Source organism: Cyrtonyx montezumae, unplaced genomic scaffold (genome assembly GCF_038088225.1).
Source record: "Cyrtonyx montezumae isolate F1298 unplaced genomic scaffold, pur_monq_1.0 scaffold_3, whole genome shotgun sequence".
Taxonomy (NCBI): Eukaryota; Metazoa; Chordata; class Aves; order Galliformes; family Odontophoridae; genus Cyrtonyx; species Cyrtonyx montezumae.
In genome coordinates, this window is record NW_027072034.1 from 137,661,062 (window position 1) to 137,684,881 (window position 23,820).

The 23,820-nt window shown below is 42.6% G+C and overlaps 1 protein-coding gene across 1 annotated transcript in view; it reads right to left on the reverse strand.

Annotated features, from left to right (window-relative positions):
• Positions 1 to 22,648, reverse strand: part of LOC136051471 (ankyrin repeat domain-containing protein 26-like) — a 58,414-nt gene extending 35,766 nt beyond the window's left edge. The window contains 16 exon segments of the mRNA XM_065740911.1: positions 1,743 to 1,956; positions 2,860 to 2,998; positions 3,206 to 3,239; positions 3,860 to 3,970; positions 4,710 to 4,945; positions 5,782 to 6,375; positions 7,443 to 7,466; positions 8,579 to 8,651; positions 8,732 to 8,765; positions 11,136 to 11,186; positions 18,528 to 18,682; positions 19,438 to 19,575; positions 19,992 to 20,098; positions 20,214 to 20,387; positions 20,626 to 20,740; positions 22,443 to 22,648. Of these exon segments, the coding sequence (XP_065596983.1) occupies positions 1,743 to 1,956; positions 2,860 to 2,998; positions 3,206 to 3,239; positions 3,860 to 3,970; positions 4,710 to 4,945; positions 5,782 to 6,375; positions 7,443 to 7,466; positions 8,579 to 8,651; positions 8,732 to 8,765; positions 11,136 to 11,186; positions 18,528 to 18,682; positions 19,438 to 19,575; positions 19,992 to 20,098; positions 20,214 to 20,387; positions 20,626 to 20,740; positions 22,443 to 22,648 (2,405 nt within the window).
• Positions 22,649 to 23,820: the final 1,172 nt, after the last annotated feature.

The window sequence follows — 23,820 nt, forward strand, 5'->3', positions numbered from 1 at the left end:
TATCCTTTATCCTGACTAAAACAAATAATACCTGACCTTCCTGGTGCTTACAGCTATGATATAAATGGGATATCACAGAGGAAGTCCCCTTCTGAGAGGGAAAGCTGTGTTTCCAATACGCATGAGAAAATTAAACTTCTTTTCTTCAGGTTAAAGACAGAAAGAAAGGGGCTTTTTCAAACTGCTAAGGGTCTGACGATAACTACTCAGTGTGCTTGTATCCAAAGCTGCAGTCATCCGAAGAGTACCTGCAGGAGTTTCACCGAATCACAGAACTGTAGGGGCTGGAAGAGACCTCTTTGAGTTCAACCCCCTGCCAAAGCAGCTCCCTAGCCTAGGTTGCACACGTGGGTGTCCAGGTGGGTTTTGAACGTCTCCAGAGAAGGAGACTCCACCGCCTCTCTGTGCAGCCTGTGCCAGTGCTCCGGCATTGCACTGCGAAGAATATCCCACACACATTTGCGCAGAACTTCCTATGCTTCAGTTTGGTGATAGGAATAGGGGTAATGGCCACACACACTGCAGAGAAGAGTACAGCCACATCCCTTTGCCTCCCATTCCTTAGATACTTATAGACATGGCTCAGATCCCATATATTTTCTCAGATCTCAGATCTCAGATATTTTTCCAATATCTTTGTCAACAAATAAGAAAGCAACTATGAACATAAAGAGGTGCCCCAAAAAATCCGCTTTACTAAGTCTGGAAAATGAATCTGCTTCATTAGTAGTGACCACTAATAAATAGCTCAAAAGATTGGCTGTAACATTAGAATTTAAATGGCTTATAATTATTGCTTTAATTTCTCAAAAAGTACAGCTTTTACAAATGTATAGCTAGTAGTTTTGAGATTTCATATAGAAAAAAAATTAATTCCTTGCAATTTATAGATGTTTGGGAATTTTGAAAAACATTCAGAATCAAATCCAGGCCAAATTAGGAACTGCTCTGTCTTACTCATAATCCCCTTCCAGACACTGGGAGACTTCTGACACACCTCCTCGACTTCTTCTCACAGAGAGAAGTGCTCCATGCTCTGTGATCGGCCTAGAATGCCTCCGCTGCACTCACACATGCTGATTATGATCTCATGTATGGAGAGTCCAAAAGTTGGACTCGGTGCAGCAAAAAAGACCAACAAGAGCTATCACTCCCCTCAGCTTCTTGACGCTCTGCTCCTCTTAACAGAAGCCAGGATACTCTCGGCCTACAGGGCTGTGAGATCATTCTGGCTTTTGTGGCACTTAAATCTGCCAAAGCCCCCAGGGCCTTCTCAGCAAAGCAGTTCACAAACCCGAGCATTTCCCTGGCTATCCTCACAAGGGATCCCTCCATCCCATGTGCAGGGCTTGGAATTTGTTCTTGATGTATTTTGTATAATGCCTGCTGGCCACTCCCCTGAAATAGTGTAAACAGTAATTATAAACCATCTGCATCTAGCAGATGAGGACAAGGGAATGATCTCAAATTTGACCTTCAGTCAAACACACCCACTAAACTGCTTCAATTGGCAGTCTGTGGAGTTGCCACAGTTCCTAATTTTATATAAAAACGGAAGGTACAAAGACAAAATCTGTGAAGCGCGACTCTTAAAAATACTTGTACTTCCCTATCCATAGAGGTACTTCAGAGATACATGGATGTAGCACTAGGGGACATGGCACGTTGTTGGTGGCTAGACCGTCAGCATCTTCTAAAACGTGATCAGGATAACACACATGATCAAATACAAGATTGCATACTTAAGGCTTTGGATGTCACTTTTGAATTCAACTTCTTGGTGAGCCAACATGGATTTCAAATCTTTAGTCTCTTCTGCTATTAATTGCAACTCCTCTTTTTCATTTTCCAATTTCCAGGCTTTGCTCTGGACAGCTGTATGGTGGTTTTTTTCACGACCTATCATCTGTTCATATTCAAGGAGTATGTTTTGAATTTTCAGCGGCACAGCAGAACCTATATGGAGGAAAAAAATACACGAGATTGCACGTACAATCTATTTAATTCATTGCTGTACTGGGGCTAGGTGGCAAGGTTTTCAGCAAGTCTCTGTAAGACAGACAGAGAAGACCGTGCCAAATACAGACGAGTCCAACAGACCCACTGCAGGACACAGTTTAGCCTATCAGCCAAGCTCATGGTACCTCCCAGAAAGCATGTATTGGAAAGGGCAAAAAATACCACATAGACAGAGAAGGAGGAAAAAAAAAAGCGTAAATAATAGCAGTGGTAACGTAAAGGTAAGATGAAGGAGAGAGAGGAAGGAGGATGCACTCCAGGTGTGGAAGCAGATTCCTAATCAACCTGTGGAGAGGACCATAATGGAGCAGGTGTTTTCCTGCAGCCCGCACTACAGCCTGTAGAGGGACTTATGCTAGAGCAGGGGAAAAGCATGAAGAGGCTGAAGGAGCAAAATTAAGTGTGTGAAAGTGGTGGGTGGAAGGTGTTTCATTTATTTCTTTTTATCTTTCCCACTACCAAATTTAATTGGCAAACAATGAAATCAATTTTCCCCAAGTGGAGCCTGTTTTGCCCATGACAGCAATTAGTGATGGCCCTGCCTTTGTGTCAGTTCTTGAACTTTTTAAATTCTATTTTCACCTCCTGTCCTGCTGAAGAATAGAAGTGAGAGGGCAGGTAATCCATATGTGCATTTTGAATTATTAGAAAAGATTAAGAAAATTAGTGCTGCTTATATTTATATCAAGCTATGTGTATACATGCAAGCATATTTGATTATGTATATTTTTTTTTTGGCAAAGATATTTTGGGGAGCAATTTGTCATGACTTACTAAGAGGTACAAGCAGGAAAAAAGAGAGGAACTTGTAACAGAAAACAAAGTGATTTACAAGTTTACCTGCATAAACCGCACTAAGCTGTTCTAACAGCAACATAGCTTTTTTGCAGTTTGAAGTTGTCCACTCAGCATCCCATGTAGTTGTGTCAGAGGACTGTGTTAAATCAAGGTCATCAGTAACAGCCATCTGTGTGCTGACCTACAGACAATACAGTGTGGTAAGTATACAACACTATATTATTGCAGATCATTATAAATGCAAGAACAATTCATCTTCTCACTCAGAGATTTGGCTAAAACAGTACAAAGTTGCATACTAGCAGAAATCGTTTGCATCTTGAACTTGATGTAAAAGCTATTACCCTTTAAGTGATTAAAAGCTGATAAAAACGTAATTTTACAGTACCTTTTTCTTCTTGCTCCCTGTTCTTGTTGCACGTCTGGAAAACAGAAAGACACTTCAGTACTGGAATGCTTATACTGCATTACAAACAATAACTGAAATTGCTCTGAAAACTTAGTTTCAGAAGAAAATTAAACTACAGTTTAATAACAAAACTTTTTTACATGTAGTCGAAGGCAAAAAAAAAAAAAAAGAAACAACAAAAACACCTCTTTATGTGTACTGAATGGCTATGTTTTCTGCATGGTATTAGGAATTATAGAACAGTTCAGGTTGAAAGGGACCTTAAAGGGTCATTAGGTCCACGTGGGGAAAGGGAGCCTAAAGGAGACTATCTTGCACCCAGTCCAACTGTGCCCTGAAGATCTCCAATCACAGGAAATTCTATCATGTCACTGGGAAGACTGTTCCAGGAATTGACTGTTCTCCTTCAAAAACATCTTTTATACCAAGATGATACTTCTCCCAGGGCAGCCTGTACCCACTGTACCTTGTTTTCTCCACATGGCTGACATCCAGCTCGCCAACCACCTGTACCCCCAGGTCTTCTTTGGCATAGAACAATCCCTATGCATTCAGTTTATAAATCTTACCTTTCGTTTTCAGGCCAATTTTTGTAATTATTAAATTATTTATAATATTCCTTATATTTAGTACCTTTCTTCATCTTGAGATGTTTCACTGACAGTGCTATCATCCATTAATCCTTGAATCTTCTGCTTAGCCTTCTTCTTTGAAGACTGCCTTTTCTTCTTCTTTTTCTTCTTCCTTTTTGCATTCAGAACAGATTTACAGCATTGAACAGAAAGAAAAAAAAATCACCAATTGCGTACATTACATAAAAAAAGAAACACTCTAGGAAAAAAAACAACACAACAAAAACAAGACTAAAGATGTCTGCGATAAAACACAGACTTGATTCCCAAGATCTTGGAAAACATTCAAGCTGTAACGCTTCTCTGTCCCAATCAGGGGATGCACATAGAGCACAGATTTTCCTCAAGAAGACACAGATAAAAAAATCCTGCCTAGAGTTATGCAAAAGCATCTGTGTCTTCTTCAAACTTTTTAGACCTGTTTGGTAATATTATCTTTCCCTTTTTCCTGACAAAGGGGATCTGAGTTTAATGAAAACAAGTACACGAGGAACACTAGCATCTCCTAGAAAAGGGAGAAAATAAATTAAGTTTCTGCTTTTCTGTTCTGAGTGGCTATTTATTAGGAAAATAGCTTCTTCTCAATCTCCAGCTAAGATTCTGAAGACCCCATTAGTGTCCGTTTTAAGGAAGAAATTCACAAGATCTCTATCTCCTCCAGTGAAATAAAATTGAACGTCCAATGTGCACTCAGTTCTTAGAAAAACATATTTTTAAAAGCTTGAGAATCATGGGACAACTCGGCATAGCTTTCACTGAGGAAAGTGCTTCAAACACAAGACCAGAAAAACCCTGAAGCTAAAACCCCTAAATATTACAAATAAAAATTACAGATTATTTTATTAGTTTACCTTTTTAGCGGCATTTCTATTAATTTTAATCTCTCTTCAGATGAAGAATTCTCTGTGTGCATTTCTTCTTCTATCATTTTTTCACTCTCAGTTTTTTCTTCATTCTTCCTTAGAACAAGCTTTTCTTTCACTGGTTGACTGGTAATATCGCCTGCTGGTGTACTGAATTTATCAAGATCTTGTTTCTCCATTGTTTGCATTTTGAAATGTTTCTGCTTCCTTTCTTCCTTCTCAACCTACGAAGAGAAAGTTAAGCTTCATGTATTTTTTTGTTCCTAAAGGTGATAAAAACTGTATGTAAGACCAAAGAATCCAAGGCTGACTTCTGAAATAATGAAAAAATAAAACAAAAAACAAAAAATTGCTCCACAAAATGTATGAAGTCATTGAAAATACTCTGATTTCACTCATGATTTAAAGTATCACAAAAAAACACAGCCCTTAGGACAGAAACAATAAGTCATGACTGATGGATAAGGAATTAGATGGACTACACACCATTACTTGTAGAAACACAAAATAAAGAGCGGATGTATGACGGAGCACTTCCTTAATGACGAGGAAAAAGAAACCCCAAACTCACAAGCAGAAAGTTTCACAGCAATCAGGAGTTTTAGTGAAAGGCAATGAAGGCACACCATGCACAAATCACAGCAAACGAAGAGATTAGTCAAGACCCTGTTCAGAAGCTATTTTCATTCCTTGACTGAGAATCAAAATTGGTGTACTTGTATGCATTTCTTTTTACAGCAGTGAGGTGATCACTACTTACACTGGAACTGACTGCCACCTATTGTTAAACTGAAACACTACATTTTGTTTTCCCCACAACGTAATTAGAAGGTTTTGAGAAAAGTACCACTCTAGTCTCTAGTTTTTTATTTCCATTCCTCCCATTTCCTTGATTTCACTAAGGCAGTCTCTGGAAATCCTTGTCAAATTTCCTCTCTCTTATCAAACCAAGTGTACTTTCATCATTTGTGGAAATCCGTCTTATTTTAGGAGGAATATTAGAAATGCCATCCAAAATATTTGTTTCTAGACAATGTCTCAGGGAATATTCAGGACTTACCTCTACATTCCTACTAATCCCATTCTCATTCTCTTCCATTTCCTCTCCTTTTGCTAGAGGTACTTCTGTATTATCTGTGCACTTAGCACAGTCTTCTTCGTCTGCACTCCAGATATTGTCCATGTTTGCATTTAAATTACTGTGATCAGGAAGGACGGCACAATTTGAAATGACAATTTCCAATTTGGGTTCTTCTAGGTCTGCGTTAAGTTTCGTATCTCCAAATTCACCTTTACTTTCTAACTTATTACTTGATTCTGTCACCCAAGATGAAACACAAAAATTCTCCAGTTCTTCCTTGAAGTCATCTTCTGCCACTTCTGCCGCAAGGGACGTAGTTTTTTCAGATTCATCAATTTCACCAAACAGCTGCTTCAGCTCTGCTGTAACCTTTTTAAAATTTGCTTTCAATTCCCTTTTCTCATTTTCAACCCACATTCTTTCATATCTTTCTTCCCACGATTTTAGCTTGTCAGCACTGTGGGATTCCTTGTTTTTTGCTAGGGCTTCCTGAGGAGAAATTTCTGCTCTGTCAGTCTGCTTTTCATGTGCTGTCCTTTCTACCAAGTTGGTAGTTTCTAAAATACATTTAACCTTAAATAAGCAGATAGAGACAGACAAATTACCAAGAAAAAGGAAATTACGGTTAAGCCAAGTGATGATGTTGCAGACTTATCTGATCATGCCACAAAAATAAAAACACCACCTTATTTATTTATTTATTTTAAGAAGGAAATAGAAGGATGTAGTTTAGAAACAATGGTTTTTCTTCCTTTAGATTTCTCTGATCACGAGCATTGCTTTTACCAGTTATAGAGAGAAGGCAGGCTAAAAGGACTTTATGTTTTAGTACACTACTTAAGAAAACAAAACAACAACAACAAAAAAACCCGACCAAACAGAAACCAACAAAACTATCAACAACAATGTAGAACACAACTGCCTTAAATTCCCCATTCTCCATCACTTTCTACTATCTGGCACTCTACAACACCCTGCGAGCTGTGTTAACACAGTGTGAGTGATTAACAAGCTTTTTACTACCCACCACAAGGAGAACTGGCTACATTACAATCATTTGTGCTCCCCGGAGTCAGAATTATTAAATTCCATTCCAAGCTTCCAAGAAAAATATTTACTAGGAAAGCCTGTTGGTTCCTGCCCTCAGCCCAAAAATCAAAAAGCATAACGTCTACCAAAGCTGTACCACGCCTCAAACCCACCAACTGCATCCTCTCTGCAGTCTCCTCGTAGCTCTGACTTCACACTCTATTCCTCAATGGTGCTGACTGCTCATATCACGTGTCACAGTCCCTGCAACATGCTCCTTGGTTTGTGTTCCCTTCAGAATTAGGCCTGCAGCCTTGGTGTCCCAAGAGGCCAAGACCATTGATCTTCTCACACTGGTTATACAGGCCCTTTTCTCTCTCCACATCTTAACTCTGCAAAAATCTTTCACAATGGAGAGGAGCATCTCAGTCAGCCAACGCTTGTACCAGCCATTCTGCTTCCAGGCTCCACTCTTTTTGCACGTCTACTACCTTCTTTCAGTACTTAAGTTTTGTTAATAAGAACATTAATAAGAACAGTAGGAGTGAGCAGATGTAGTTTATATAAAGTGTAAAATCAAAGTATTCAAAAACAAAGAAAATAATGCACACTGCCAAGTTTGGCTTCTGTGGCTTCTACAAATGAAAATACATTTTAAAATAATTATTTGATCTATTTTTATTAGCTTGTTTGTTTGTAAACAAATCTTTTACCTACATCAAATCTTGAACAGTAAATAAAGGGCTGACTCCTTTTGAAAGTACTTATATGCTTTCTAGATCCTTCAATTTTAATTACACAAACATTCTTCATGTATACAAGTTAGTGACTATTTTACTTCAAAACTATCTGTAGATGCATAACAATCCCAAGAAAAATGTTTTTTTTAAAAAAAAAAAACTGACAGTCAGTGACAGATCTGTAAATTTCAAAACAACGCTTGAAATATGCATCACTTCAATTTAAATCAATGTAAGCAAATGGAATGATGTTTAAAGTACACATGCTTCCATCTCCAGCATTGCAGAGTGTGTTGAACTACCAAATCCTAATCATTGCAGAATCCCAGTGCAACTGACTACATACTCCAGACATCACTGAAAAAAACGTCAATCCTTCAGAACATCAATAAGAACAGTAGGAGTGAGCAGATGTAGCTTATAAAAAGAGTAAAATCAAAGTATCCAAAACCAAAGAAAATAATGCAGCGTGAGATTATGTACAAGCACGGAATGTCATCCCACAGAGAAAGGAAAAAAGAAAAAAATCCTTATTTGAGCAGCTCAAGCATTAAGCACTCAAGGAACCTAGTGAGAAAGAAAAGAGAACCAGGTGATGAACAGTTTGACTAGATTTTGATAAATAAATATTCTTTTTGATTATCAGTTAGCATTCTACCATGTAAACTAGGGGAAACCATAGCAAAGTTTGAAAGAGAACAAAATAGGTTATTAACTTACCAACCCCTAAAGTCTGCAAATCTGACTCAATGAACAGCTACAAAAATCTGTTTTTTTATCTTGGTATCTACTGCGTTTTTGCCCCAGACCATAAATCTACTGCATGTTCTGCCAAAGGTACATCTCTTTTTGGAAAAACTCAGAGCTGAAGAAAGGTTGACAGACCAGAGACTCCTTTTAAGGAGAAAAAAATGAATTGTCTGGAAAAGCAGTTTACTGCAATCTAATAGAGAACTGCCTTAAAATAACTTACTTGACATAGCCATTTTCCTACAAAGGCACTGTACCTTGGGGGTAAAATCCAGTTCTTCTTCGTCAGAAGTATGCCGACGGTCATTATCGTCCTCTTTTTCAGAACTTCTTAGAAAACAAAGCAAAATAAATACTGGTTCTCTCAAATCATTTCTCAAGTAAGTGTTTGGTATTTTTAGAAGTCTCACCTTATTGAACCTCCTCCGGAAATGTCATCTATTGCTGTTCAAATATAAATGGAAAAGTGGAAATTAGATTTTGCATAGTAAAAATTAATCAGTACCTACACTGAACACGGAAAAACGGTTCATAATAGTATGGAAGCTGGAGTGGCCAATTCAATAAAAACACCACGAAGGAAAGCATCTACAAAACAGTGCTTTTTCAAACTATATTGTAAAAATAAAATGATAAAAACAGATGAGAGATATTTGCATTTTATTTGCTGCTCTTCCAAGCTATGGATTATTCTGAAAAATGTAAAGAAAATCAAAAAGCATACTTGAGAGCTAAAGGCTGTCCTTAGATAGAAGAATCACCAGCAGTTCTCCACAGTGAATCATCAAAGGATATACAAGAGACAAAAGGAGCATTACCCAGGCATGCTATACTACACTGCAAGTTTTCATCAGTCCAGTGGAGGTAGTAATTCACACCTAAGATCATACGGTAAGTCGCGTCAGAAGGGATCTCCAGAAGTCTATCAGCCAACTACTTAAAGCCAGCTCAGCTTTCAGGTCAGGAAAAGTTGGTTAGGGCTTTATTCAGTGTAGTCTTGAGCACCTCCAAGAAGAGAAACGGTCCAACCTCTCTCTTTTGCCATCCTTATCATGGCAACACTTTTCATTTCCAGTTAGAAACTTTCTTGCTTCCATTTCCACGTGGCTCTTGCACTTCCACCTCCTGCCAGGTATCACAGGGAAGCACCTGGCTGTGTCTTTTGATCCGCATTAGAAGCCACTGTTAGGACCTTTCAAAGCTCCCTCTTCTTCAGGCTGAGTAAGCCCATTTTCTCAGCCCCCTCTCACGGGGCAAATACTCCTTCACAAAAATGATGGCTCCCTAGACAATTAGCTCACTGCTGAACCATCAACCTCTCCTGTAGCAGGAACTCAGAACTACAACCAAGGATCAAGGCACAGTCTAGTGAGTGCCAAATAGGGGCAGACAATCACGTTTCTCGTCTCCTGGCTTTCCTGCTCTTAAAACAGCCCAGGCTGCAGCTCTTAGCTGCCACAGCACCCTGCTGGCTCATGCTCAGCTCGCCCTCTGCCAGGTCTCTGTCCTTTCTGCCACCCTGTCACACAGTCCCACCATGTTTTGTAGGAAGGGATTGTTCCTCACCATGAGGGTCTTGGTATTTGCCTTTGATGGATTTCTTACAGTGTCTGCCAAATCCACTTCACCAATTGGCCAAAGTCCCTCTGCATGCCAGCTCTGTGCTGAAGCATATCCAACCATCTCCCTAATATCAGATCATTTGCAAACTTTATGAAAGTGCCTTTAAGTAGATATATCCTTCGGGTCATTGATGTACTGATGAAAACTGCACGGTAGGAAAACAACTTTTGTCCTCTTAACAACCAAGACAAAATAGAAGGACTTTGATTCCCAGCAAACAAGGAAAAACAAACGTATCTGACCTCCACATAGAAGTCAGCATTCCCAAAGTTCTTGAACTAATTGTTAACGATCATTAACAAAATGAAGGGCAAATGAGAGTACAAATTCTGTATTTCCTAAACACAGAGATTAGCTGAGAATATTCCCTGATCTGAACACAGCTTTCTGAAGATGCAATACAGTATACACAATCAGTGAAATCTCATGTAGAGAGATTCACCAAGAGGCTGAAACTTCCAATGTTAATGTTCTAACGTTAAATGGGTTAAATGCGTACAGTCTGATTTTTGATGTTTTCCTCTACAGACAAACACAGAACATTCTTAAACGCTAACAGAATACTGCAGTACATATAACTAACTAACTCAGTACTAAGACTCTATCTGCTAACTTTACACACACAACAGAAAATTGCTGCTGTGTAGAACAGTTAAACACTGGACAGGTGACTTCAGTTACAACTTCATTAAGTATCGCTAGAATTAATCAAAACAGCTCATTAACTTATCTGAACTTTTGCTTTCAACATATAATACATAGAACCAATGATCAAAACCAGGTCACACTATCCTTTTCAAGGCAGGACAAGAATTTCATGAGATAGCTTTCAGCTAGACCAAAGTCACAGCCATGATGCATTGACACAGAAATGAGATCTAGTCCCTAGGGATTGCCTGTTTCCACTTTATTTGAATCCCGTCCCCATTTCTGAGCAACAGAAGAACAGACTACCAAGCAAACAAACATACAACCCAAAAAACAAAACGCTATCACAAGCGACAAAAGCAAACGCTGAATTCAGTAATAATGAACTCATGCAAAACATGCAAACAAATAAATCTGCCCCAAATTCACTCTAACTTATAGATCTTAAACCACCAAGATATGGATCTGCAAGATAATAAACCTACGATGTGTTTGTGCATCACAAGACATGTTTCATATTTAAAATACTGCTGTGCATAATACCTTTCCTTCATTCTCCTTTTCTTGATGTCTGCTTAGGAGATTGTTGCATTCCTATATCCACTAAGGGAAAGGCATGGAAAGCACAGACGAAACAGTGACATCAGAATAAATTTAAAATCTTAGAAGACTGGAAAACACAAAAAGCACACAGACAAAGCTACAGCACTGGGAGAAAGCACTGTGACTATGATGTGCATTTGTGTGCATATATACATCCGTGTTTCAAAAGAGAAGTAATGGAACCGTATCCCTTCATCAAATTCTTTCACAACAAAGCTGTCACTTTTCTCTGGAGCAGAAGGTCGTCCTGTTTATATTGATTTTATCACAATACATGCAATAATGTGGAAAAACAGCTATTATCAGAAACATACATTTATGAAACAGATAAAAAGGATCACAGAATGGGCTTGGGTTGAAAAGATCTCAAGATGGTTTCTCATCCTTTCTGTTTTCCTCTGTTTCCTCAACGGGGGAATATAGGAAAAGTTTTATCTGACCTCAGGAGATATAAATCACACAGGAGTGCTGATGTACTTTTCTAAGAGCTTTACAATGCCGAGACTAATTCTCTAACAACTTGGGGAAACAGTGAAGGAACGGCACACTAGTACGTGCTACAGTGGCTAAAAACAGTCACTGAAGACATAACTCAAAATAAGAACTTCACCATTATTATTTTTCTTAAAAATAAACTCCTACTTAAAATCCAAGAGGTCGGTCATTCAATACGTTAGTTCTGGAAATCAATTTGCCTGTGATTAATAAAAAGGTTCATGTTCTGATATTCAAATAATCATGAGCGAACTTCTCAAAGATGCTGACCTGTTCAACATTCTTCACAGTCTTCTAACTAGAAAGTACAAATGTAGCAGAAAGAATAAGGTCAACATTTTAAATGGCAGAAAAATAACAGAGAAAAGCAAAAAAAAAAAGAAAATAATTCCAAAGTGGGCATTTCTCTGGTCTCTGCCTTGGAATCCCAGCTTCTCCTCTAACGAACACTTTGAGGACTGTAACTGTGGCATATTAAAAGGAATCGCATGATGCAGAGTGTGGATGCAAGCCAGAGACAGCAAAATTAATTCCAATATTGTTCCTACTATGCTACTGAAGTTTCCCTCTGTGCCCTCCAGTTCACCTGCTGGGTCACCTCTAAGAGTCTGTTGGAAAAGACCGTTAAGATTTAAACTGAGTTCCAACCCCCCTGCTTTAGGCACAGGCACCTCCCTCTAGACCAGGCTGCTCAAAGCGCCATCCAGCCTGGCCTTGAATGCCTCTGGGGCATTCAAGGGTCAAGGCATCCACAGCCTCACTGGGCAACCTGGACCAGCGTCTCACCACCCTCACAGTAAACAATTCCATCCTAATATTTAGTCTACCTTCTACTCAGAATAAGAATCCTTCATATTGTAAAGTGATCCAGGCCTGTCAGCCCTTACTGTGGAGAAAAAGAGAAACTATCTACATGCACAGAAGGTAGCAACTGAGTGGGTCTGGGGTGAAAACAGGATTTTGATGATTAAACCAACTGTATCAAGCCCCACCGAAAAGCGAGCAAACAAATCTGCAAAACCAACCTACGAGAAACTTTTCCAACCAATGTCGATTTCAAAGCAACTGCTCCTAAGTCAAAGACAACATCACTTGGGTCTAAAATCTATTATATCTGTGAAGAGTCTGGGAAGAAAAATATGCCGTGTATTCTTTGTTTATACTTCCCAACACCTTACAATAATAATAGTAATAAATTTTGAGCAAGTGTAATAGATAATGAATTGCGTTTGACATAATTCTGACACAAAGCCCTTAAAAATAAGGAATAAATAAAATCTCCTATGTTAGGGGGGCCTGAAATGTAAATGGCAAGGTAAACATTTCCTTTATACTAAAACAGTGGTTTTCTAAGATTCCTTTGGGGCAATTTGTCCTCGTGATCAACTGCTTTGAAGTCGGCACAGCCGGAGCTGCAGTGGCTGATTGAGGTACAGGGTGGGTTTTCGGGAGGTTCCAGTCTCTCGGGAACCGAGTGAGAGCAGCTAGTCCCGGCAGACCCCGGCAGCTCTCTCTCGCGAGAGGCTGACGTGGCGTAGGCGTTGCCAGGGAAACGGCGGGGGATTTAAAACGATCAGAACCCGGAAGTACCGCTCAGTCCTCGTGATCAGCTGCTTTGAAGTCGGCACAGCCGGAGCTGCAGTGGCTGATTGAGGTACAGGGTGGGTTTTCGGGAGGTTCCAGTCTCTCGGGAACCGAGTGAGAGCAGGCAGTCCAAACGGCTGTTCTCGCGAGAGGTTAATGAAGCGTTAACTAGGCACAGGTGTTAACGAGGTAGGTGTTAATGAGGCATAGGCGTTGCCAGCGTTTCAGCGCCCTCACCCACACCCCTCAGCTGATTAGGGCTGAAGGGGTATATCCCTGAAGGGCTCAGGGAGGGCAGCGAATTATCACATTACAATTCATATATATATATATATATTATTATAAACTATTATTTATTTATTTACTTTCAATTTTTTTTCATTTCTTTGTTTATTATTTTTTTGTGCCATGGTCTCTACAAGACAGAGGGCTTGCCTTAAGAAGGCTGTGGCGACCCAGACAGAAGGTCTGCCTAGAAGTGTGGCTACGCAGGTCTCTGGTTGCAAGGAGTGCCAGAGCCTGCTACTACTAGATGAGGGTGCTAAGCAGTTCTCCTGTGCAAGGTGTGAGCAGGTGGAAGATCTGCTTAACATGGTGGTTGAATTGAAGGAGGAGGTTGAGAGACTGAGGGCCATCAGGGGCTGTGAGCGGGAGATTGACTAGTGGAGTAACTCCCTAGTGTGCCAGAGAGAAAGGTACCAGGGAGATCCCCCACAGTTGGTGGTGGACTCCCTGATCTGTCCCCGTAGGGCAGAAGGGGGATATCTGAGGGATAGGGAGGGCTGGCAGGGAGTCCCTGCTCGGTACCGTGGGCGATCTTCCCCTCTGCCTCCCCAGTGTCCCCAGATACCCCTAAGCAATAGATTTGCAGCATTGGAAGTTGAAGAGGTGATAAGGGGTGAAGTGCAGGAAGATTCCCGCAGGAGGTCACCAATGGCAAGGCAGTCACCTCCGTGCATTGAGACTGCTGCTACTAAGAAAGAAAGGAAGGTGATCGTAGTGGGTGGCTCCCTTCTAAAGAGAACTGAGGGCCCCATTTGCAGACCGGACCCAAACCGCAGGGAAGTGTGCTGTCTCCCTGGGGCTCGGATCAGGGACATTACTAGAAGACTCCCGGACTTGATACGCCCCACCGACTACTACCCATTACTCGTAGTTCAGGCAGACTGCAATGAAATATCTCAGAGAAGTCTGTGAACTATGAAAAGAGATTTCAGGGGATTAGGGCGATTAGTTCAAGGGGTGGGAGCACAAGTGGTGTTTGCTTCCATACCTTCTGGGGCGGTGAAGGACACAGAATGGGCTAGGAAAACACAGGTGATGAATAACTGGCTGAGAGGTTGGTGTAGAGATAGACACTTTGGGTTTTTTGACCATGGGGCAGTTTACTCGGCTCCTGGCCTGTTATCTGTTGATGGGACGCACCTATCCCAAAGGGGGAAACGAATCCTAGCACAGGAGCTAGCTGGACTCATTGAGAGAGCTTTAAACTAGCTGTGACGGGGGAAGGGGATAAAACAGGGCTCACCAGTAAAGAGCCTAAGGAGGCTGTGCTGGAAAAAGGGGCGAGGCAGATATCTCAGCTGAAGTGCATCTATACCAATGCACGCAGCATGGGCAATAAACAAGAAGAGCTTGAAGCCATTGTGAGGCAGGCTAACTATGACCTTGTGGCTATTACAGAAACATGGTGGGACCTCTCCCATGACTGGAATACTGGGATTGATGGCTACAAGCTCTTCAGAAGGGATAGACAGGGAAGAAAGGGTGGTGGCATAGCTCTCTATATCAGAGAGTGTTTTGATGTTGAAGAGCTAGTGGTTGGAAATGACAAAGTAGAGTGTCTATGGATAAGGATCAGGGGGATAGTCTCTAGGAGTGACATCGTGGTGGGGGTCTGATATAGACCACCTAGTCAGGATGAAGAAATAGACGAGGTATTCTATAAACAACTCGTAGATGTTGCACGATGGCCAGCACTCGTTCTCATGGGGGACTTCAACTTCCCTGATATATGCTGGAAATACAATACTGCGCAGAGGAAGCAGTCCTTGAGATTTCTAGAATGTGTGGATGATTGCTTCCTGACACAGCTGGTGCAAGAGCCTACCAGGGGAGATGCCTTGCTTGACCTACTTTTCACTAACAGGGAAGGACTAGTAGGGGATGTGAAGGTTGGAGATTGTCTTGGCCAGAGTGACCATGAAATGGTGGAGTTTGCTATTCTGGGTGACGTCAAGAGGGTGACTAGCAAAACTATTACCTTGGACTTCCGGAGGGCAGACTTTGACTTGTTCAGGACACTTGTTGCAAGGGTCCCTTGGGACTTGCTCCTGAGGGGTAAAGGGGTCCAGGAAGCCTGGATGCTCCTCAAGATGGAAATCTTAAAGGCACAGGAGCAGGCTGTCCCGGAGTCCCGTAAGTCAAGCCGGAGGAGAAAAAGACCAGTATGGATGAACCAGGATCTTTTGTTGAGACTCCGAGAGAAAAAGAGAGTCTATGTCCTCTGGAAGATGGGTCAGGATACTTGGGGTGACTACAGAGAACTGGCCAAGATCTGCAGGCAGAAAATTAGAAATGCTAAAGCCCAGCTTGAAATTAGGCTGGCTACTGCTGTAAAGGAGAACAGGAAACCCTTTTACAAATATATTAACAGCAGGAGAAAAACTAAGGAAAATTTCCCTCCTTTACTCAACAAGGCAGGCAATATAACCACAGATGATAAGGAAAAGGCTGAGGTTCTCAATGCCTTCTTCACATCTGTCTTTAATAGACAGGACAGTTGTCCACATGGTACTTGCCCTGACCTGAAAGTCCGGGACGGGGTGCATAATGCACCCCCTGTGATCCAAGCAGAGATGGTCAGAGATCTACTCCTCCATCTGAACTGCCACAAGTCCATGGGGCCAGATGGGATCCACCCAAGGGTGCTGAGGGAGCTAGCAGAGGTGATTGCCGAGCCACTTTCTGCAATCTATCAGCATTCCTGGTTATCTGGAGAGGTCCCACAAGATTGGAGGCTTGCCGATGTGACTCCCATCTACAAGAAAGGCCGTAAGGAAGACCCAGGGAACTACAGGCCTGTCAGCCTGACCTCGGTACCAGGGAAAGTTATGGAACAGATGATCTTGAGGGAAATCACACAACACGTGCATGGCAATAAAGGGATCAGACCCAGCCAGCACAGGTTCACCAGGGGCAGGTCGTGCTTGTCCAACGTCATCTCCTTCTATGACTGGATGACCAGACAGGTAGATGAGAGAAAGGCTGTTGATGTAGTCTACCTGGACTTCAGCAAGGCCTTTGACACGGTCTCCCACAGTATTCTCCTAAGGAAACTGGCAGCCCGTGGTGTGGACAGGTTCACTCTTCTCTGGGTGGAGAACTGGCTGGAGGGCCGTGCCCAGAGGGTAGTGGTTAATGGAGTTAAGTCCAGCTGGCGTCCTTTTACGAGTGGTGTCCCCCAAGGGTCAGTTTTGGGGCACATCTTGTTTAATATCTTTATTGATGACCTAGACGAGGGAATTGAGTGTACCCTCAGTAAGTTTGCAGATGACACAAAGTTGGGAGGATGTGTCAAACTGCCTGAGGGTAGGGAGGACCTTCAGAGGGATTTGGATAGGCTGAACAGCTGGGCTGAGCTCAATGGGATGAGGTTCAATAAGGCCAAGTGCCGGGTCCTGCACTTTGGCCACAATAACCCCATGCAATGCTATAGGCTTGGGGCAGAATGGCTTGAAGAATGTAGAGAGGAAAAGGACCTGGGGGTGTTGGTTGATGCTCGGCTCAACATGAGCCGGCAGTGTGCCCAGGTGGCCAAGAAGGCCAACAGCATCCTGGCCTGTATTAGAAATAGTGTAGCCAGCAGGAGCAGGGAGGTGATCATCCCCCTGTACTCAGCTCTGGTACGGCCGCACCTCGAGTACTGTGTTCAGTTTTGGGCCCCTCACTACAAGAAGGACATTGAGGCCCTGGAGCGTGTTCAGAGAAGGGCAACAAAACTGGTGAGGGGTCTGGAGCACAAGTCTTATGAGGAGCGGCTGAGGGAGCTGGGATTGTTCAGTCTGGAGAAGAGGAGGCTCAGAGGAGACCTTATTGCACTCTACCACTTCCTGAAGGGAGGTTGTGGTGAGGAGGGGGTGGGCCTCTTCTCCCTGATAAATAACGACAGGACGAGAGGGAATGGACACAAGTTGCGCCAGGGAAGATTTAGATTAGACCTGAGGAAATATTTTTTTTCTGAAAGAGTGGTCAGGCACTGGAATGGCCAGCCTAGGGAGGTGGTTGAGGCACCATCCCTAGCGCTGTACAAGAAGCGTTTAGATGAGGTGCTAAAGGATTTAATTTAGTAGTTGGGTAGAGATAGTGATAGGAGGATGGTTGCACTAGATGATCTTATAGGTCCTTTCCAACTTTATGAACTTATATGAGCATATAAACGCTGCCTGGATTTTAAAGGAGTTCCCTTCCTTTAATTACAAAGCAACGAGGCAAGGCTATAGTATTTCTGGATCACAAAGTCCTGTGGTCTTCCTTAAATAAAACCGATTGGAGCTGAAGAAAAGCATCACTTTTATCATAAACCAAACCATGCCCAAAAAGATGCAGTATACACAAACACTGTACCATTGTTGCTGATGAACTTGCCTGTCCAAGACAATTTTTGTTAATGTCTCCACAGCACAAAAACAACTGTAATTGAAGGTGAGAAGTTATGTGACTTTCTACAAGGAGCTTAGTACGGGTGAAACTATCACAATTAAAACAAAGTGACAGAAATCCTGTGGAACTCAACAAAACATGCATCTTCTTGCAAGTCATCTGCTGCTTCACTGCTACAAAAGATAAAACAATTCAGGACAAAACTACAGCTGTTGCAATCTGATCTTCTGAGCAAGGATCTGAAAGAGCATCTCTAAGTAAAACTGCACACCTGAATAAACAAGGTCACTCTAACCTAGTTTGTTCCCCGTCTTCCCTTCTCCTTGCCAAAAGGAAAACTCAAATAAAGGAGCAATTTGATGGGCTGAAGGTGACAACTGTATGAGTGGATAGATGTAATGAACACAAATCACAACTGTCCTCACAATCTGTTGAGATGCATTTCAAAGTAGCCGCAAGCAAGCACATTCATAAAACTTCTTGCAACAGTCGAACTGATGCTTCCACCAAAATCAATACTAAGCGCAGTAAACTAAAAAGATACAAACCAACCTAAGGAAGAAACCATCATGATTTTCTCATTAGCTCTACCACAGTTAAAAATCCTACCTCGGTCCATAGCAGGTGCACCCAAGGTAAAGCCAGTAGCACTAGACTTGTCAGGAGTCATAGGTACTGCGATGTCTTGGCTATCACGTGCAGAAGCTTCCCCTGTGTTCTCCCCGTCTGCCAGTTGTTTACTAAGACTATAGAAAGAGAGGAAATGCATTTGAGAAAAATAATCCCATGCCTGCACACAACACTTAATGGAATAGTAAGAGCCTCCTACTATCCACTCTAGACACATCCATAGCCAAAATGATTGATATATTCAGTCAGGGTAACACAGTCTACTATTGCCTGACTGCAACATGCTAAAGTATTCCAGACATGACCATTCTTTACATGCACATCCATATCTATGAAGTTATTTACTTCTGCTTGGCACATTTTTGCAGTCCAGTTTTTACAAATACAACCACACTCTTAGGAACGAACGCCATGGGTTAAACGCTCACGCATAAAAGTAAGTAAAACTGCTCAGTAATTTAACAAAAGAAATAACAGCTAGATCTTTTCTGAAACAGAAGGTAGATGGTTACTGAGCAGGGGAAGTGAAGACGGTAATAGCAATGGTTCTGTTTGTAAACTCTTCTCAAAACATTTCAGTTTTTCAAGTTCCATCTCAATAACTGCGGGCTACAGACACTTTAATAAAGAGTGAATACTAGGCAGATATGAGCTTAGCAACAAACACATGAAATCTTCTAGAGAATTTTGAGCAGAAGCCCTCTTCAACTTTCAAATCAACACCAGACACATGAACAGTACATGTCAGAAGATGTCACTGAATACATCTTCAAGAGGGGACTCAACACACAATTAAACCTTGGTCCTGTTATTACATAGGTCCAAATCCAACACCGATAACTGAAAACTTAGCAATAAATTTAAGGCTTACCTAGAATGTCCGTGAATAATAGCATAATCCTCAGCTGTCCATCCATTAGTGTCTTTATGGGAAAGATCAGCACCATAGCAAAGAAGAAGTTTTATCAACTTAAGCTCCCCACCAGCCGCAGCAGACATAAGAGGGGTTCTGAAGCATCAAAAAGACAAAGTATATAACTTTACTCAGACATTGTAATTATTTTAATCCCCATTTGCTCACCTTCAAAGAAAAATAAAATCACTTTATGAACAGAAGAGCTTCTACATTGACAACGCTTGAGTACAAGCTATGTGACAATCTGAAAAACCCTCTAGGGCATAAATGCAATGCTGCTGGCACGACAGCACTTTCCTGCCACAGTGGCTACTGCAACTTTTCTTGCAGTTCTCAATGCAGAAAACATGCAGTAATGCATGACACCAGCTTTCAGACCTGCTTTCACCAGTCACTCAGGGAACTTCTTCTCTGTGTGCCTTTCTGCTTCAACACTCAATCCCATACTTCTCATCAGTCCAACTTGAAGACAATTTAGGTGACCCACAGAGTTTAGATCACCTCCTCACCTTTCACCTTTATCTCGAGCGTGAACATCAGCTCCTTTTTTAAGGAGGAGCTCTACCATCTCTTCATGATGTTCAGAGACAGCGAGAATAAGGGGAGTACATCCCTCCTGAGAGGACAGAAATAACTCAAGTTAAAAATCAAAAGAAACAAACGAAGAAGCTTCAATAAAAATCCTGATGCAACTTTTTGAAAGATCTTCCCTACCGAATCTCAAAATGTACCTTATTTTTAGCATCAATATGGGCACTGTGCTCAATTAACATCCTTGCTAGAGATGTGTTAGGAGCTACAGCAGCCATGTGAAGGGCAGTGTTGCCGCTAGCATCGGCCAGGTTTGGATCAGCACCGTGCTCCAGCAGGACTGTCGCACATTTTTCTTGCTGGCATTGTACTGCCTGGAAACAACACACAAAAAAAGGTAAAATTTCCAGCAGTCATATTTCACCGTGTCACGACTACTACAACTTCTCAATCCTGGAATATAAAATCATTTTCCAAGATGAGCTATCCCACGCCAATTACAGCTTGCATGTTTCTAAACAGACTTACATAAAGAATCTGGTAGGACATCCATCTTTTAAAACACAATCAATAATTCCTACTTGCATACGGAGCATAACATGTTCTACCTACCTTCATCAGCGGTGATCTGTTATCTGTGTCAGGAAGATTGAGCTCACAGTTGTTTTCTACTAGAAACGTAACGACATCCGCATGTCCATTTGCACAAGCAAGATGCAGTGCTGTCCTGAAAATTAAATGTGTAAATTGAAACTGATAGCTCAATAAATCATTTCAGTCTGTGGTACACAAATAGGGCAAATTTAATTTCTCCATCCCAATCACCTCCCAAAATGTTAAACACAATAAAATTAAAAATCCCAAGCTCGTTCCATTACGAGTAACAGAAGTTGTACACCCAAAGCCTGAGGAGGGCTAGGAACAACCTTCCATAGCATCTGCTGAATGAGACAACATTTCCTCCACTGGAAAACTGAACTTTCACAAAGATTCCTGTGTCAAGGCACTGGCTTCTGCCTTTGACAGAAAGGTGCTTGTGGTACAGTAAGGGAAACTAAAGCTTGGGAATCTGAGAGCTGTGGTGGCATGTAAAATTCTAGGTTCTCCCAGGATCATTCACACACCAGACTCATATCATAGATGCAGGAGATGGGTTTTATAGGAAAAATATTCATGCACTAGCTTGGTTATTACTGCAACCAGTTTGGTGCAAAAGTGTTCTACATCTGACAACGTCTGGCAGAGCAGATGGCAGAACACTGGTATCCTGACTAAAACAAATAATACCTGACCTTCCTGGTGCTTACAGCTATGATATAAATGGGATATCACAGAGGAAGTCCCCTTCTGAGAGGGAAAGCTGTGTTTCCAATACGCATGAGAAAATTAAACTTCTTTTCTTCAGGTTAAAGACAGAAAGAAAGGGGCTTTTTCAAACTGCTAAGGGTCTGACGACAACTACTCAGTGTGCTTGTATCCAAAGCTGCAGTCATCCGAACAGTACCTGCAGGAGTTTCACCGAATCACAGAACTGTAGGGGCTGGAAGAGACTTCTTTGAGTCCAACCCCCTGCTAAAGCAGCTCCCTAGCCTAGGTTGCACACGTGGGTGTCCAGGTGGGTTTTGAACGTCTCCAGAGAAGGAGACTCCACCGCCTCTCTGTGCAGCCTGTGCCAGTGCTCCAGCACTGCACTGTGAAGAATATCCCACACACATTTGCGCAGAACTTCCTATGCTTCAGTTTGGTGATAGGAATAGGGGTAATGGCCACACACACTGCAGAGAAGAGTACAGCCTCATCCCTTTGCCTCCCATTCCTTAGATACTTATAGACATGGCTCAGATCCCCCCTGAAGCTTCTTTTATGAAGGCTGAACAGATGCATTTTCCCCCCTAAAAACACAGGGCAAGGCAGCACAAACAGAAGGCACAGTTCCTCCTGCATGGGACACCTGCTCCAGCAGAGCAGCAGATGAGCTAGAAAGCAGTCAGCATCTTTCTCCCTCCAAGGTCACGTAAAATCCTGCAACTCGTCAAGAATTTATAGGGAGTGTTTTTCTTTTTCACACAATCATTAAAGGTTGGAAAAGGCCTCCAAGATATCCAGTCCACCTGTCCACCTATCACCAACGCTGCGCATTAAACCGTGTCCCTTAGTATCACTCCTACACATTTCTTAGGGACGGTGACTTCACCGCCCCCCTGGTCAGCACGTGCCAGTGCACAACCGCTCTTCTGAACAAAAAGTTGACTTCAGCATCCAACCTGAACCTCCCCTGGCACAATCTGAGGCCGTTCCCTCCCGCCTTAACAGATCCCATCACGGGCAGGCTGATGAGCCTCCTCCACAAGATCAGTTCCTCCAAGGCAGATCACCCAAAAGCTCCTTGCTACAGCCGCGCTTGTCCCATCCCGTCCCGCCGCTTTCACCGCTGCTCCTTGTTGCGTCCATCGATGCTGTACTTCTTCAGCGCCTGCCGCACCTGGACCAGCACTCCTGCAGCGGCCGCTCGGTGCAGCTTGCTCAGCTCCTTCGGCCGGCGCTCGTACGCACCGGCAGGGCAGGGAGAAGCGGCGCTGTAGGACAGCGGCGACTCCCGTTTCTTCTTCTTTCTGAAGTTGAATATCTTCTTCATGTCGTCTCAGGAGGCTACCGGGATGAGGATCCCAGAGCACAACGCGAAACCCTGGTGCATGAACATCAACCCGCAGCCAAATGAGCGGTTGGTCGTCCGGGCGACCCTTGATCCCCATGGCAACGCTGTGAGCATGAAATAGAGGCGGGAGGCGGAGCTATGCGATGCCAGTGGGCGCGCGCCCTCAGATAGCAGGAGTGTATGCGCATGCGCAGACTCAGTCGCGTCAGGAGCTGAGTGGATGTTTCTGTCCTGGTTTTGCTGCTTGGTTTTAAGATGCAACACCCCTACTATAGGTAGGGTTGCCACCCACCAGATCAAGTTTCCCAGGGTCCCATCAACCTGACCTGTAATACCTCCAGGGGTGGGGCATCCTCAGCTTCTCCGGGCAGCCTGTTCCAGTACCTCACCACCCTCTGAGCAAAGAATTTCCACCTAACATCTAACCTATATCTACCCTCTTTTAGTTTACAACCATTCCCCCTTGTTCAATCTCTACCGGAACACATAAAATGTCATTCATTCTCTGGCTTGTAAGCTCCCTTCAAGTACTTGAAGGATACAATGAGGTATAAAATTTTTCTTCTCCAGGCTGAACAAGCCCAGCTCCCTCAGCCTTTCTTCAGAGGAGAGATGTTCCAGACCTCTGATCAATTTTATGTCCCTCCTCTAGACCCAGTCCAACTGCTCTGGTATTTCCAGTGTTTTGGGCCCAAGGCTTGATGCCGTGTTCCACCTGGGGCCTCATGAGAGCAGTGTAGAGAATGATCTCTTTCCTCTCCCTGTTGGTCACTCCTCTTTTGAAGCAGCGTAAGTTGGACTTTTGGGCTGCAAGCACACAATTCTTGCTCATGGCCAGCTTTTTTGTCTATCAACATCCTCAAGTCCTTCTCTACAGGGCTGTTCCCAATGATTTCTTCTCCCTGTCTGCATACACATACCTCAGATTGCCCCATCCCGAATGCAGAACTAAGCACTTGACCTTGCTGAATGTCATTAGGTTCTTGTGGGCCCACTTTTCAAATGCATCCAGGTCCCTCTGGATTTCATCCCTTCCTTCTGTTGTGTCAACTACACCACTCTGCTTGGTGCCACCACTTGTTGAGGGAACACTCAATCCCACTGTCGATGTCATTGGTAAAGATCTTGAAGACCAGTCCCAAGACAGACCC